We start from the raw sequence: 16,809 nt of genomic DNA, 5'->3' as shown, positions 1-16,809 counted from the left end.
AATTGTGATGCACATTTCCCTTTTTTTGACCTTTATAGACCAAACAAATCATGATTTATTGAGAAAATATGTGTACAAAACAAATAAATAACTGTTAATTGCAATCTGAGGAGACAGCTGATAATTTTTCAGCCACATTCTCTGCAGAAATCAGATTAACAAATATCATGCTCCACTCTAACTGTTATCTGGCCATAGAAAAAAGTAGCCTGTCGCTCCTCAGTCAGAGCAGAAAAAGGAAGTCTGCTGCTCTCTTGTGGTCGAGAGGGAACCTGCAGGTGATCCACTCTGTCACCAGCAGCATCCTGCCACACGGAGGGTGGGGAGGTATTTTCAGGATGACACACCTTCCATAGATTTTCGTCAGAATGATGTTTGAAGTCAGTGCTAACAGTAAAAATGGAGGAGGAATACTTTGAGTTGTCACTGGTCACGCTTTCTAAGCTGGAGGGTGGACTGGGATTGGTGGTGGTCAGAGTGCATGGATCACTGCTCCTGCCTTCATCCCCCTCCGCTCTGACCTCCCCTTCTCTGCCCACCACTCTGCCCATACGAGCTCTTATTTTTTGCCTCAGTCCCTGCAGAGCGTTCTGGAAACGCTTGCTAAGCAGAGCGTACAATAGAGGATTGATATCAGAGTTCAGCAGCACCAGCCAGTAGGAAAAAGTAACAACGGAGGCAGGGACAAGGTTGGATTGGCCTGAAATGGCAGTTTCTGTGGCCTGAATCAGGGCCACGCCTATGTATGGTGTCCAGCAGAGAAAGAAAGCTGAGATGACCAGGAAGAGACGCAACACTCCGTGATTGTGCTGCTGGGAGTTCTGCAGAGTGGGCTGGGAGGTGCTCTGAGCCAGAAAGGAGAAAAGACGTCTGCATGCAGGGTTGCTCTGCTCTGTAGTAGCACCTGGAAGAGCAGAGTTGATAAAATTCCTCTCCTCTGTAGTGACTTCAGATACAAACTGTCCGCTTACGTGATAGATGAGTGTGGAGGGGCTGTGGAGGCTCTCACAGTGCTGGTGAGATGAATCATCGGGAGGAAAAGCAGAGCATGGATTCCTGCTGCGCTGGACAGAGTCCTCCAGTGTATGAATCCTCCTGGCGTGGCTGCGAGCCACCTTGACAATGTTCACATAGCAGAAGAGGATGACAACTGCAGGTATGAGGTAGGAGAGTGCAGCCATGAAAGCAGTGTAGCTGGGACTGCTGGCCCAGTTGACTGCACAGCTGTACATTGGAACCACAAAGCTGATGGAGCTCCAGCCCAGCAGTGGAGGAGAACTGGTGGCCAAGGCCTGCAGCCAGATCCACAGCACCACAGCGTAGATCCTCCACAGGGTGCATCGGGAGCTGTAGCGCAGGCAGTCTATGATGGAGTGGTAGCGGTCAAGGGCAATAGCAGCTAGTGTGAGTACAGAGGCCGTGCAGTACACAGAGGAGGTGTAACCCACGTACAAACAGAGGTCCTATCAGACAGGAGAGGCACAGAAACACATGCACACTCAATGCATCGAAGGAAAACAGATGTAAAGGCAAGTTAGCTATAGGTCAAACATTTTATACCACTGAAGAGAGCTGACCTACCGTACAATCCATCCATCTGTGGTTCATAATGGACAGAGCAACAAAAGGCATGACTCCGATGCCCACCAGCAGGTCACTGATGGCCAAGTTCATGATCAGCACTGATGTCACCGAGTGGAAAGTCTTGGTCGCAGCCACAATAACAATGACAAGGATATTACCTGCACAGAGATTCAACAACACGCAGACACAGAGGTCAGGGTGGATTCTAGACTGCACAAACATCTTTTCCATGTGAAACCCAGCAACAGAGACACCATCCCCACAGTAATATCCTGTGATTTAACTACTGAGTTCAGAAAATTGTAGACAGGGAGACAGATTTGTTCTTATTGGTGGTTAGGCTACAAAACTATAAAGAGTTAGAAAATATCAAAAGTTTCCCCAAGATCCCCTAACACTTCTTTGAATGTATTTCAACAAAATACAGATAAAATGCGAAATGTAAATCGTGATATTACTGGGGTGCTGAAACAAGGAAGCGTCACAGAGAATTAATATATTTTTTCTTAAAAGTATTATTGTCATCAAAAAAAAAAAAAAAATTCCAAGGACCTTTCAGGTTTTGTAGATGCTTTAAAAGATAAAGTGTCACCCAGTCAGCATGTCTGTACCTGTCACAGCGCCCAAACACATCAGCACCATAAGAATCTCCAGGACCAGCTGAGTCCTCTTGGACATCCGAACCTCGGTGTCCTTAGCCAGGCTCACGTTGATCACTGCTGCCGCCTGCAGAAGTGATCTGGGCTCCGACCAGGAGACATCCAGATTGTCCATAACCCCCCTGAATTAGCTGCTATCCTCACATCATGAGTCACGTACAAGCTTGATTAGATGGAAAAAGAAATTACTGTCATCGCATGTGCTCCATCTGCTCCCATTCTGCCTGGACGGTCTCCATGTGAACCAGCTGGTTTTAAACGGAGGGAGGAGGATACATGAACACCTACTGTACCTGATTTAACCCTTTCACTGCTTCTTTTGTTACTGCTGTCATCTTGATCTGTATTCAATCATGAAAGAACAAGGCAAAGAAATTATTAAAAGTATAGTATTTATTTATTTCACTATGTTTTTAAAAATGACATCTTTAAGTCATAAACTGCAATAAAAACACTAGGAATACTGAAAATCATGCTAATACAAATGCTATACTGAGAGCAGAATCCACTGGGTGTGAACATTATAACCCAGTCCTGATGCTCTGAGGCAAAAACTAAAAGCTCACATAAACAAAACAGTTCTTCCTCAAAGGAGAACATTTCCATTTATGCTGTTGCTTAATCAGCACTCCCTCCATTAATATAATAGCATGCCGAGTGGCACATTTAGATGTAATAACCAGAACTGAGCTTTATTCATGGCTCTCATTAAGGCACAAGAGCAGTGTTGATGACTGCTGACCACAATGAAACCTGAAAGGGTAGAGTCCGAAAGTCAGGCCCTGAAAAGTGTGCAGAAACTTCAGACAGTAGCTGAAGCTCACACTTTCATTTCAACTCTCCCCTGACGCGCCACCAGAGGAGGACAAGCGAGGTCAACATCTGGTGGTGTGATGTCATGTCAGGCTGTGCTGCTGGCTTCTTCTTCACTTGCGTTTTGAGTTGATCTCAGCTGAGGTGAGATGTTGTCGAGTGTATTCCCAAATCAACAGGGCAGCGCTCACATGCACGTTGAGAGAGCGGATCACACCCTGCTGAGGGATCTCCACACACACATCCAACATTTGGAGCAAGTTGGCAGGAATACCTTCCCGCTCATTGCTGCAAAAGGGAAAGTGAAAAAGAAATTAAATATTGCAGAATGTAGCAAAGTAAAAAGGAACTTTAACATCAAGTATACATTAAGATCTACCGCTGAAACTAACACATTTGTAAGTAATACAAGATGATTCATTTAGCCAGACTTTGGAAAATTGCTTGTCGAAGGTAACAAAATCTACCTACCAACACCTCTAAATTACTGAGCGTTAGAAGTGTCCGGCTACCTGTTTTCCCTGTTTCCAGTCTTTTTTTCTAAGCTGAGCTAGCCAGTTATGCACACATCTTTACATCAAACCACTGGCAAGAATGCCAAAATAATATTTACCAAAATATGGAATGCCTTCAATTGGAAAGACTCATTGTTTACCCTGAAGATTTTTTCTTTTCAGGATGAAAAAGCTTCCCAAAGAGAATTTAGACCAACAGACAAAACACACAAAAACACTTGCATAAATCTAGACTAACCCTCAAGAACAGGCTGTTTACTATATTTTCAGTAGTTGGGTCATTCAGAACATGCTACTGTGTTTTCTAAATTAAATCACATAATTACCCAGATCAACTGCAGGATGTGTATTGCACTATGTCTAAACAAAATCGCTTTTATATCTTATATACCGTATAACATCCCATCATTTGCAGTCAATCTGAAAGCAATGTATAGTATAGTATATACACTAAACTTAACATTTTTGCAAATGGATCTTTCATTTGGCTTCATGACGACATCCGTGTGATTAAATTTAAGAGCCCTTACCATGAGCAGCCAACTTACTCTTTATTTAATCTCAAGTCTTCACAATTATGAGCAATAAGCTCATAACACAGATGACACGAGTGCAAGTCCAAGAGCAATTCAAGCTCTAATCAACTGAGCATATACCGAGCTCCAGCAATATGGGACATGCAAAGCAAACATAAAGAGGTAATGAGTTTGGGGTTCAAATCTACAGAGGATGCCACACAGTAAGAAATCGTGATTTGATGAGCTACATTTATCTTGAGTACAAGTGGGTGAGATAAAAGCGACCTGATGAGAAATTAGAGCTGGGCCATGCTGAGCTGAGGGGAGCACAGCTGTGAAAGCACTCAAGATTGAACTCACACATGGGGTGTTTAAGCTAACAGTGCTGCTCACACCTCTGTGACTGAACGAGGTAAAACAAAACAGGACACCTACACAGAAGGGATCAATATTAATTCCTTCCTCTGTGCCAGGTCGGCTGCAAAATTGCAAAACATGTTTAGCGAGGAGAGTGAATCGTGCGGCTACTGTTGCACATGCTTCTATTCTTTGAGTAGCTACAAATGATTTTTTGTGTCACGGTGACCAAACTAATGGAAGCCACGGGGCAGCGTTGCGAACAACACTAAACAAAGGTTAATGTATTTCTTCTGCTGTCATTGCACTGCTTGTATTGGTTTTTGTAATTTATTTCCTTTGCTCTCCTCCTCCTCCTCTGGGAGAGCCAATTATAGCCCAGCATGCCCCGACAGGTACACAATGGAGAGGAGATGTTCAATCCCCACAGGGAATCACACTAAGCTGGTGAGATAACGTTAAATAGCCTCGTCAGCTAACACCTTTATCTATGTGAGAGTCACAAGGGCATGGGAAGACAGAGGCTTGCATGCATTTATGCACAACTGGTTGTGTGTTAACGACAGAAAAACAGGTCTTGGAGCCTTTTTAATGGTTTCACTAACTGGAAGTGTTTAAGGCTGCTGTACCCCAGAAGTAGCAGAGTCTTCTCAGGGAACTGGTAGTCCTGGAGGCTGTGACTGTTGGCTGTCTGCTCCACACCAACAATACAGTATCCTTCACTCTTCTTAACCTGCAGGAAGTCAGTAAGCTCCACTGGCTTCACCTAAAGGACATATACAGTGTATGATGTTAGTGATGATGGGGACAAACAAGGAGCAATCAAAGTGAGTTAAAAACATATTTAAATGGAGGTCAGTATGTTTAACACAATCTAATTTTTTTTAACTATCTGAGTCCGAAGCAGTTTCTGGGTGTTTTCTGCTCCTGTCACATTTTCCACTCAATGTGAGGTCATTTTATACTGCAAATCAAAGTGTTGCTCCTCTATAGAAACAGCACAACCATGACTATATGTAGAGAGAACTCAAAAAAAAGAAACAACAGTTCCCACAGATGTCACCAATAATGGAAAGACAAAATATGACACTACATAGTATAGATGTTTTAATAGCCTTTCCTTTTTAAATTTGTTTCAATACACAGACTGCAATCAATCAATTTCAGTGAAAAAGTCCTGAACTTTTATCACTTGAAAAAAGTTCAGGACTGACTCCCTCAATTTCGTGACTTTTGTGATTAAACAGACTCCCTCAATTTATAGTTTCTGGCTTTGATAAATGTAATTTTTTTGGCCATTTTGTAAAGACATCATGCCTTTAAAAACCCACTGGTGGGTTTTGATCCAAGGGTTAAAGGGTCTCAGACAATAATATTGTGATGGGAATACATCATATGTGGGAAACTGCTCCAAGCTGTCACACTGTAATGTCACAATCAGCTGCTCCACATGGTGGATGAAAAGATGCTCCAGACTTGGAGGGACATCAGCTAATCAGTAAGTTTCACAGTGCCTAATTTAAGGCTTCATGAGAAGATTTACTGTTTGCCTACAATATACCATGTTGATAGTTGTTGTACTAAAGCCAGAAATTTTAAAAATATGAAGAAGTTTGGAATTTCAAAAAGATGCCAGCAGGTCTCTTGACAGTTTTTTTGGTCACAGCACAAACAGGAAGATATGAGGAGAACTTCATCGTACCACTGTACTGGCAACAGCATTCCAACTGTTTTGGATGCGGTGTGCATGTAATGAGGATTATTTTAACCCCCAGCTAACCATGTCAACTCAGTCTTTGAAGGTCCCATGTTATGCCTATTTTCAGCAAATTAATAAAAGTCTCACATGTCCCCAGAATTTGCCTTTTACTATTTTCAGCTCAAGTGACCACAGAGACAGTTCATTTCACCATGACTGTGTAAGCCCTGGTTTAAGTTGCGTTCTAAACGGGCTGTTTGTAGCTTTAAATTCAGTTAAGCTGCTGCTGTCCACACCCCGTTCAGGAAGAAGACTCTCTCAGGACAGCAGCAAACAGATGCAAAACTCTGACCCGTGGGCATGTGCTCATGAAAGCTACTGCTAACGTTAATCACAGCACTTGCACAATGTGCTAACACAAATGATTTTCAGAGTGTTGTGGTGACATTGCCACCAAAATTAAAAGTAATCCACTGGATCTTCAACTCATAAGATGCTGGGACTGCATGAAAACTCTTGTGTTCACTCTTGCAGCCAACAGCAGAACTTTTACTCACGACCCAGGTATTTTAAATTTAGCAACAACAATAAAACACTACAAAAATAGATTTTCCCCATATAGGACCTCTAAGACTACATCATCCATCATGTTCATACCAGTACAATTAGTGAGGTAGTGAGTAGATTTTATGTACTTCACCTCTAACAAAGGAAGCCAGAGTTCAGATGAGACGCTCAGGGATTGGAAGTGTTTGTCATTGACGTGGCGGAGGCTGTCCAGTACCAGAGCGCTGGCACCAAATATCTCGCATGTCCGACACAGACCTAAAACAACAACAAACAAATGCATGAAGACAAAGCCAATGTAACATCCATTTGACTTATGAACTCTGGATTGCCATGACATCAGCATGCTTCTGAAAATAAATGCTCCATGACACTTGCTATGACATCTGTGGCCGGAATGACTCAGCATACAGAGTTTATCATCGTGGGCACAGACATACAAAAAAAAAATAATAAAAAAAACTAGACCAGCATTAACAATTGAGTGGGCGATTTCAAGTGAAACATTTACAGAGTGGCCAAGGCTATGTTACATCACCCAGTATCAATATTGGTTTTGAAAATGGATCTTTTCTACTATAAACAAATTGTGATTGTTTCAGCCCTGTATCGTCTGAGACAAAAGCGTCGGAGTACATTTGCAGAGAACATAAAATATGTGTCTATGATGAAAGCCGGGCGATCACTGTCTGAGGCCTGATAAGAGGTTCAAGTGCTTTTGGTGGAAGCTATGATTGAATTATTTGTCAAGCTCACTACTGGGAAACCGAATGACACAAATCAAGGAGAAATTCACTGACATTTTAATGCCATTTCCAGAGTACACGAATGATAAAAATGAGAAATGATGGAATAGGTTGTGCTGCTCCTGACCTCCCAAATTGGTGGGCTTGTCTATAAGTGAAGCCACAACTAGCAGGGCGCCGTGCAGCTTGCCCAGTCGAGCAGCCCTCTGTGGTGGAACCAGCTGAAGTTCAGCCTCCTGCTCCTGAATCCCCAACCTCCAGGGGGTGATCTTCTTCTGCACCTCGGCCCAGCGCTCCTCCTTATCCTGCTCACCTGGAAGATAAAACATCATTACCACTCAGTAAGAGCTGGCATACGATTGTGGGAGAGTGTGGTTGTCTTGTGAGAGGTACTACTATACTTCTGTCTTGTTGAATCCAGTCTCCAGGCTGGAGCTGGTTCAAGTCGGGAGCAGGATTTCTCAAAGGGAAACACGGACTTTCAGAGAAACATGACAGCTTCTCAAACTTCCAGGTTGGAATCCACTCATCGTCGGCCAACTCTGACAGACTGGGAAACGTGTAGAAGATGGTCTGAGAAAGCAAAAAGGAAAGAAACAAGTATGATTCACTGTGAGCCTGTATTTTAGCAGGCTTCTTCTTCTGTTTACTTTTCAACATATTAGCGCACCTCAACACTGTAATCCCTGATAGGATGAAAGGCACCAAAGAAGAAGTGCTCCTGAATCCTTATCCAGTTCTTGTTGGCATTTCTAAATGTGACACAGCAAACACATATGCAAATAAGCACATTAGCATTTTTGCAACAAACTTTATGCAGCTATTGCAGGTGTTCTGCTCTCACCCGGTGCTCTGCATGGCCTCAGCCTGGTTCAGACAGGCCCTGATCACAGAGGACAAGCCTCCTAAAGCATCGGCCTCTTCTTCTGCCTGGTTTTCTGCCAGGCTCCACACTCTCTTCAGGGCCAGTAAGGCATACAGGCGTACGCTGAAGTTATGGTTGAAACACGACTGCAGGATGACGTCTAGTGCTTTACGCAACTGCACTGACTTTAACACACAGGGAAAAAGATATTGTAAATACTAACGTGATATGAGAAGAATGGAGTTTGAGTGGAAAAAAAAACATCAAAGGCTTTACCTTATCCTTAAGATGAGGAATGATGACACTGAAATGTACCAGAACTGATAAAAAGGTGCAGACGCTTGTCTTGGTCTGTTCGTGATCCTGTACAGAAAACACAGAAATTAGTCATTTTACTGTCTACTTTTGCATTATTTTCTGGTAGACATGTGCCCAAAATAGATGCTGACCATGTTGAAGCAGCTCCAAAAGCTGTCCATGTGTTGTGGATAGTGAAAAAGGATTAGAATCATCATCCACTCGATCAGGTACTTGACTGAGGCCTGGTTGCTGCAAAATCCAGCTTCAAACACACGTTCAACCAAAGTGCCAACGAACTCCTGCAGGCACAGACACAAGAAAAACACTTTCTGAGCACTGTTTTTTTACGTAATTGTAAGGGAAAGTGTAACTGTCTTACCTCTCTCAGTTTGGGCAGCAGCAACAGCAGTGTTTGCCATACTCTGTTTTTAACACGATGTTGCAGGGAGTTGCTATAGTAACGCACTTTTGACTTTGATATGCCATTATCCTGAGGAGATAAAGTGAGGAGTAGAAAAGATAATTGAAAATGGTGTCAAGTGTTAATTGTGTGAATTAAATTAATTGTGAGGGATATTTATTTGCTAGCTAATGAAAAAAATGCCCTAAATATGAAGTGCAAATAAAATATCACATAGCAAAACAGGTGCTTATGGCCATACATGAACAAAACACAAATAAATTATGTATAATTTGCTCAGCTCATCTCTTCATTCTTTTCAAAATTCTTAAACAAAAACAGAAATTCAGATATTTGCCAAAAAAAAAAAAAATCCTTAAAGCCTAGGTGATGAATAGATTCCATACTGGGATTGGGAAGGTAATCTATTACCTACCTTTTTCAACAAATCCAAAACCAGCTCCTCTATTAGTTTTTCATGCTGCTCATTAGAGGGATCCAGGCGGCTAAGAAAAGCCAATATACATGTGCGAGGCAACTGATCATCCCTGTTATCACTGGAGAGTAAAAGCAGTGGATTAGCTGTGAAAATGTCTACACAACAAGAGAGACCTCTAGTGGCTGTACGTTAAAATACAGAAATAGGGACAGAGGTGAAGCAAATTACACTTGGGAGAATTATAGCTCACCTTGTAACTGCAACATTAGCTGCACACTTTTCACCGAGACGCTCCACATATATTTGTACATCCTGGATGAGTCTTTTAAAAGAGCAAGGTGAAACAGTTAAAACAGCTCTGAGAGACAGCCGAGGGAATCTGAGAAATGCTGCTGAGACGTACCGTTGATCTCTGCGGAACACCGGCCCGTAGACACAAGCCTCGCTGACGATGTCGATGTGACTGAAAACGCTCGAAAAAGCAGCGTCAGCCGGCTCACCGCTGCCTCGATCTGTGGGCAGCCACGTGTGACAGCAGTGTTGAAGCAGCACACCGAACACGCCACTCTTCGACTGAGACAGCTCCATCAACTCCATGGCAATCTAAAAACAAAGGGACAATTCCTCACACGCTGTATATACATGTATATAGTGGAGAAAATGTATGTTTAATCTGCAAATTAATGGGCTCGTTTCTGTCTAAGTCAACTGGATTAATGTGAATCACCTGTTTCAAGATGGCTGTCAGGGTCGGAGTCTGAGCATGTGTCAACTTTAGCAGTTTAGGGTGGAAAGCCATGGAAATGAAGCCTTTGAGGGCTGGCCAGAAGTCATGAGCGTTAGTACTCAGACCCTGCACCAGCTCCCAGCTCAGATTCACAGCCTCCACACAGAGGGCCTCCTCATCATGCACCAACTGCAATCAAAATGTCATCAAAACACACATTTTAGCAGATTCTACCGCAGTTCTGATGAGATTTATTTTTTAAAATAACAACTAAAAGGTACTTCACAAAGAACTCTAACTCCAAGCTACGGTCAAACACCACTTTCTTACTGCCTAAATCTGTACCAAGTTGAGTGAGACTCACTTCTGGCAGCACAGTCTCCATAAATGTGAGCACAGGCAGCACCAGGTCGCTGGGAAGCAGAGCCAAAGCCTCAACACTGCAACTCAGAGCGGCCTTGAGAGTCTCAGATGTTTTGAGAATCGCCAGAGACTCAGGAATCCCAACAGCCTTGATCAGGAAGTTCAGACAAATCCACTGGTCCCGCAGAAAATTGGCAGCGATGCGTCCCCAGTCCTGCTGCAGAAGGCCTTGTGCTTCGAGATCACTACAGAAAAAAGAAAAAAAAAGGCAGCCTGACACTTATAAACAGTATATTTCTATCCTGAATTGTAATATCTATTGTTGTTTTCTGTCATAATGGTAATAAAATGTTCCCACTAACATTGAGTAGTCTTCTATCTGTGGTTTCAGTAGGTGTTTATTGACATTTCCGAGACATGCTTGTCTTTGTGAGGAAGAGGAAACTGGACTGTAAAAGTAATCATTCAGTGACTGCAGAGCAGCAACAGTCTCTGATCGCATGACAATCAGTTTCTCCTCCATAAGACCACACACCATGGCCAGGGATGCCATAGCAACCGCTCTAGACACCTGGTTTGCCACAGACGGTACCTGGCAATGGAAAAACGATCATTGCTGAATAGCTGAGCAACTAAACTGAATAATGAAATTCCTGCCTAATGAAAGGGGCCCGTACCTGCTGGCTGGGTTCTTGCAGGACCATGAGGCTGTATTTGATGAGTTTAGGGAAACCGTTCTGCTGAATCCTATTGTGGTGCCCTGGTGCAGAACTGCACATGACAACCAGTTGCTTCAGGACACAGACATACAGCTCTGCTCGCTCTACATCAAACAGCTGTAGAAAAAAATTTAAAAAAAACCATCACATCACATTCACACATCAGAGCCAGCCACAAGGGGCATCTATGTAACTGGAGTGAAGGTGACTTGTTTGACTTGCTGCTTACCTCCTGCAGTTCCCCACACAGCCGCCTCAAGATAAAGTCCTGGACTGGAACGACATGTTCAAAAATGACCTTCTCCATGGCAACCATCACACTATCCTCTGTGAAAAAGACAGCGAGGTAAGAAGTGTTTGATTTCAAATGCTCCCGAGCCCTTCAATGTATAAAACATGACAAGGAGAGTTGTGGCCACAGCAGCAAAGGAAGAAAGGAAGAAAATGAGTATAAATCAATAAGAGTGACCTGAGAAGGTTAGGTCAGGTCATTTGATGATTAACATTTATCTATCTCAGTCTTCGATCAAACCTTGGATCAAATGATGTTAAGAAGGTCTTAATGGTAAATTCTGCAAACTACCAACTGAGTGAAAAAGAAAAGAGTAGAGACAAATCTATGGATAAAAGGATTCATGTGCAAGATTCAAGAGCATTAAGAGCATAACTCAGAATACGACATAAGAAAAAATATCACACCACGTAGTAAGAATCCCTGAAATGATGCTGATTTCTTTTTATAAAATGTCAGAATCCCCACAGATGCTTTTCAATGAGAGGAAACCATATCATTTGCAAACTTGCAAAACTTGAATAAACAGATTTTTTTCTGCAATTTGTTTCTAATAAAGCACCAAGAAAAAAAGTTGTGCAATGCTTTGTTCATGGACTGAATGCAGCTGTCCATCTACTGTACCTGCTGCATACACATGAGCGCAGCCCTGACAGCTGTAACAATGAATCTGTGTTATCTTTACAAACCTTGCTGCACTCCAACGACCTGACGGTTTGGCACTGCTCCGAGCTGGAACAGTCGGAGTGCAAGCTGCAGGCCCTTGTCACTCTTCCGCAGAGGCAGGTAGATATTGGTGCTGACTCTGCTCAGGGTGTCCACCAGGGGAGACAGCAAAGACTGCAGATTGTTACTGATCTCCGCTCCAGTTCGGCTCCTCTCCATGTCCACACACAGCAGAATGGCCCTGGCCAATTTATCAGCCTCTCTGGGGTCAGGCAACCTCTCAGACTGACCTAGGGAGAAAAGACACTGATTTTATAAAATTTTTTTAAAAAAAGAATCACTATCATTATTGATAACTGCCTCACTTTAGACTTACCTGTGCTAGCTGGGACTCGGAGATAGGCGAGTATCTCATCTTGAACATAAGCTCTTACAGTTTCTGTATTTGAAGAAGCAGCAAAGCAACCTCCATCCATAATCCTGGGTTTGAAACTGTCTTCATGGTCCAATAGCCAGGTACACAACTGCAGTGATGTTGCAGATATACAAGATGATGATTAGTCAACCATACAACTTCTCAGCATGTTACGACTGTTCCTTCATCCGTCTTGGGGATACAGCGTACCTGATTCCAAAGCTGCGTTCCTCTACACAGCGACTCATCTGCACGGAAATGCATCAGAAAGCTAAAAACATCATCCAGGGTCACTGCGCTCTGAAAAACATAAATAAATGCATGAAAACTCCACATCTTTAAAAGAATACAACAACAACAACAACAGTCCAACAAGTAATTTATTTTTGTTGAATGAGTCACAGGTATTAGTTTAACCTAATACATGTTTATGATGTCATAATTTGGGGTGGTATTCAGCAAATATCTTATTTCTGCGGGAGGTTAATGAGGAACCAATGATCCCCACTGCCAAATAGTTTTCCTTCAGGGTTGCGTACATTTTCGTGTATGCTTTCATTGCTTTAGTGATATCAGCCTCGCACTCGGCTGCAGCTACAGATCATTTAAATGGTTGGTTATTTTAGTGACTTCAATTTTTAATAAAAATCACCAAATCAAAAGGTAATCGGTTTACAATTACAAAAAATGAGAAAATGACAAATGAAACACATTTTTTTTAATGTGTTTGATAAGTGACTTAAATGATTGAGTTCTGATTATTGTTTTTAATTAAATTTCTGTTGATCAACTAATCAGTTTATTGCCTGAACATAACTTTATACTGTGCTTTTGCATCAGCACCTGTGTGGTCACAGCATGGCCACAGAGGTGCTGATGAACTAAAGTCATACTCATTTACACAGCAATAGACTGCATATTAAAAACGTTATAAGCTTTGGTCAAATGCTGTTTACAATCTTGCTGTCATGCTGAAAGGTCTCTCCTCAACTTTGCACACCATATAAGTTCAGTGATAATTTTTTTGCATTTTGTTTATAATTGTGCATTTTTCTGTTATTTATATTGAAATATTTCCATGTGTTTTGATATCCATTGTGTTTCCTCTTCAGTCCAATTGCTGTAAAAATAATGCCCAATTTTGGATAGAAATATGTTTATTCATTTGTTATTTCTCTTTCACTCTGTGCACTATTTCTGTCTTACCACTACTGTAAGACAGAGGGCGCTGTTCAACAGAAAGCACTGGGCAGCTCCTCTCAGCAGAACTTGATGAGTGATCATAGTGCAGCGCAGCACCTCTCTGCAAAAAACCACAGACAAAATCAACCTCCTTGTCAAGCGCAACCAGCAGCAACACAGTCTGTCTGTCTGTAAACATGATGAGTTACCTTAAAGCTGTGAGTCCACTGATCTCCAGCAGTGGACTTGGTTGGAGATTGGATAGAGCCTGAGAGAGGAAGAGGAGCGGTACTGCACACCAGTGCTTCGAACTCAGCTGCTGAATCAGCTGCAGCAACACACAACCTGCAAAACAAACACAACAGCCGGAGTTGGGAAGGTAATTTCATAATGAGTCGGAGCTTTGTTAACGTGTATTATCTGTGGCTTCTGTACCTCTACTTTCTGATGGCAGGCTATTGAAGAAGGCGGCCATAAAGACTTGGAGTTTAACGGCCAGCTCAGGACAGTCTCCTACATTCTGTCCAACTGACCTACATGTGGACAGACAATTAGTTACTTAAGTCTGATGCAAACAACACTCAATAGCATAATCCCTGCACCATATCGCCCTTATTTTAATTGGTTAACTGGTTCTAAATCCTCACCTGTGGAAGAGTGACGTTTCGGAGAGAACATCCATAAAGGGGCCAACGATAAACTTCAGAGCAATGCAACAGAAGAGAAAAATTGCATAAATAGGTTTGACTTTAAGTGTTTTTGGTTAAGGTGTCCGAATAAGTCTGAATGACTAAACTGTGTCTGAGCCTATACCTGAGAAAAGGCCAAAGCAAAGGCTGATTGCTGGAGGACCTGCAGTTCGAGCAGATGACAAACTCCTTCTCTCATTAAGGATTTATTCTCGCTGTGGAACATCCGCTGGTACACGCAGAGCAGCCAGGATGGGTGGAAAAGGCTTTGACCTGGAGCTGCAATACAGACAGAGCACTGGCATGAAGAAGAGACCATGTTGAGACGCAGAACACTTCTTTTTAAATAAATTCTTGGGGCGTTTTTTTTCGCCTTTATTATAGCAGACAGTGGAGAGAGAGACAGGAAACATGGGGGGAAAGCAAGTGGAGGACATGCAGCAAATGGCCGTGGGTTGGACTCGAACCCGTGGCCGCTGCGTCAGGGACAATAGCCTCTGTTTATGGGTTGCCCAAGACCCAGAACACTTCTGTGCTGAACTACTTCTGCATCTTTATTGAATTTTCAATGAATAAATACCTGTGTAGGTTATTATATTTAACATATTTACATTTGCTTATTATAGTTAACTTCAATTTAACTCTGATTATGATCACTTCAGTCTTTTTGATTCATAGAATTAATGGGATGGATTTATTGCTACATCCAATCAACATTTAAAGAAAGCCATACAAATAAACAAATTTAATTAAAAGAGGTACAAAAGGATTTTCACCAAACTTTTAAAAACAATACAAAAGTGATTCCTTGCTTTGCTCAACTCTAGTATTACCTTGATTATCATTCACTGTTGTTCGGATCAGCATGTCTATTCTGTTTAAAACTGGTCGGACGACGTGAACCTGCAGAGGAAAATGAGACAAGGATGAGTAAAAGCTGCACCATGACACCAAATTCTGAATAAAGAGTGAAAAGGCAGTTAGTTGGGATTTCCTACCTGGTTTTCCTCCAGAGTCTCCATCACCAGTGCATAATCCTCCCAGAACTCTCTAAGCAATTTGCTCTTGTCAGGTACCCATTTAAATAAGGTGTCATCTGCAGACGTTTCAAGAAGAGTTCAATAACAAACCTTACAACACAAGTGATTTAAAGGTGGTACAGTGTGAGGAAATCTGAGCATTTTACCTTCCTCTGATGGAGACAGAGGACAGTTCAAGCCCTCCTCCTCTGACAGGGCTGCACACCTTTTCAGCAGGTACAATGCCCTCTTACGTGACACACTGTCTCTGTGAATCAGTCCATCCTGGACCATCCTCCAGAACTGTAGGGACAGACGAGGATCAGGCTCCGAGGAGGAAGAGGGAAGGCTGTGAGGGTTCAGGAGGTGGTCTGACAGGGCAGTCAGACACAGCAGGGTCCGCTCTGTCACCACAGGTGTGCGGTCAGTGGAGTGCCAGCTGTACAGATCATCCAGGATCACATTAAGGATGCTTTTTAACCTCACACCGCTGCAGCAGCTCAGCAGAGTTAAGAGAATCCTGACTGTGATTTTGGAAACCAGCACATCAGGGAGAGTTCTGATGGATGACAGAGCGGATGATAAGGTGGTGAGTGTGAGGGCTTCATCCGCTGACAGAAAAGGTATGAGAGCAGCCAGGACTTCGCTGGCAACCTCCACACTGAGTCGTCCCTGACCCAGCAGCTCTTCTTCTGGTAGCTGGAATGACGGCAGGACGAAGCAGACAGCTCGCCTCCAAACCTCCTCGTTACAAAGAGGGATGCAAACACTCAGAAGCCTGCAGGCGGCAGCTGTACTCTCCCTGCAGCGAGCACCTTCAGCAGCTTCTGCTGATATTTTAGAGAGGAAAGGCAGACATTTTGTCCAAATAACCGACTCAATTTTTTCTTGAACACAGCGTCTTTTTGCTTCTGTAAATTGAATCGAGTCTGCCAAAAGTGGTCCCAGTCCTTCAATGAAAGCTGTCAGTGCTTCCACCCGCTCCGTCTCCGGCCACGACTCCTCCGGCCAGGACAGACTTTTAAACAAAGCGTCGTAGTCCGGAGAGCTGGACAAAAGCGCGTTCATTAAAACGGAATACATTGTATGTATCTATTATACTGTCAGGATGACGGAAGCTAAAGACACCCGGCTCTTCTCCTCACGGCTGCCATGAGCAGCACGTTTTCCAAAACGGAACGTAAACTTCCGCAAACGTAACGTCTCACTCTCGCGAGAGGTGGGACTTAAGAGAAAGAAACGCATTGGTGTTTGTTCTATTTTGGGGGTAAATCG

General features: G+C 42.9%; 2 protein-coding genes across 2 annotated transcripts; both read right to left on the bottom strand.

Moving 5' to 3' along the window:
• On the bottom strand, window positions 1-2,674 carry LOC111562963 (5-hydroxytryptamine receptor 1D). The gene is made up of 4 exons (XM_023261784.3): window positions 2,537-2,674; window positions 2,196-2,406; window positions 1,582-1,742; window positions 1-1,463 (listed from the first exon to the last, which is right to left on the bottom strand). The coding sequence occupies exons 2-4, from the start codon at window positions 2,356-2,358 to the stop codon at window positions 156-158; spliced, it is 1,632 nt and encodes a 543-aa protein (XP_023117552.1). The 5' UTR covers window positions 2,359-2,406; window positions 2,537-2,674; the 3' UTR covers window positions 1-155.
• Window positions 2,619-16,724, bottom strand: tarbp1 (TAR (HIV-1) RNA binding protein 1). The gene is made up of 29 exons (XM_023261790.3): window positions 15,702-16,724; window positions 15,514-15,611; window positions 15,349-15,418; window positions 14,640-14,794; window positions 14,474-14,526; window positions 14,262-14,359; window positions 14,036-14,171; window positions 13,851-13,947; window positions 12,855-12,944; window positions 12,606-12,753; window positions 12,253-12,519; window positions 11,501-11,598; window positions 11,230-11,388; window positions 10,915-11,144; window positions 10,554-10,797; window positions 10,190-10,378; window positions 9,866-10,065; window positions 9,713-9,784; window positions 9,460-9,580; window positions 9,003-9,113; window positions 8,773-8,922; window positions 8,600-8,686; window positions 8,303-8,508; window positions 8,129-8,210; window positions 7,860-8,031; window positions 7,586-7,771; window positions 6,846-6,970; window positions 5,076-5,212; window positions 2,619-3,344 (listed from the first exon to the last, which is right to left on the bottom strand). The coding sequence occupies exons 1-29, from the start codon at window positions 16,615-16,617 to the stop codon at window positions 3,170-3,172; spliced, it is 4,872 nt and encodes a 1,623-aa protein (XP_023117558.3). The 5' UTR covers window positions 16,618-16,724; the 3' UTR covers window positions 2,619-3,169.
• Window positions 16,725-16,809: the final 85 nt, after the last annotated feature.

Source organism: Amphiprion ocellaris, chromosome 16, assembly GCF_022539595.1.
Source record: "Amphiprion ocellaris isolate individual 3 ecotype Okinawa chromosome 16, ASM2253959v1, whole genome shotgun sequence".
Lineage (NCBI taxonomy): Eukaryota > Metazoa > Chordata > Actinopteri > Pomacentridae > Amphiprion > Amphiprion ocellaris.
Note: the sequence above shows the minus strand (reverse complement) of the source record. Positions and strands in the feature narration are given on the sequence as shown.

Coding starts and splice junctions, on each gene's coding strand:
- LOC111562963 (XM_023261784.3), bottom strand. CDS start 2,358: ATGGACAATCTGGATGTCTCCTGGTCGGAGCCCAGATCACTTCTGCAG. Junction 1,743..2,195: donor GTGTTTGGGCGCTGTGACAG/GTACAGACATGC, acceptor ATCTCTGTGCAG/GTAATATCCTTGTCATTGTT. Junction 1,464..1,581: donor ACAGATGGATGGATTGTACG/GTAGGTCAGCTC, acceptor CCTGTCTGATAG/GACCTCTGTTTGTACGTGGG.
- tarbp1 (XM_023261790.3), bottom strand. CDS start 16,617: ATGTATTCCGTTTTAATGAACGCGCTTTTGTCCAGCTCTCCGGACTAC. Junction 14,172..14,261: donor CCTGCCATCAGAAAGTAGAG/GTACAGAAGCCA, acceptor TTTGTTTTGCAG/GTTGTGTGTTGCTGCAGCTG. Junction 6,971..7,585: donor CAAGCCCACCAATTTGGGAG/GTCAGGAGCAGC, acceptor TTGTTGTTTTAG/GTCTGTGTCGGACATGCGAG.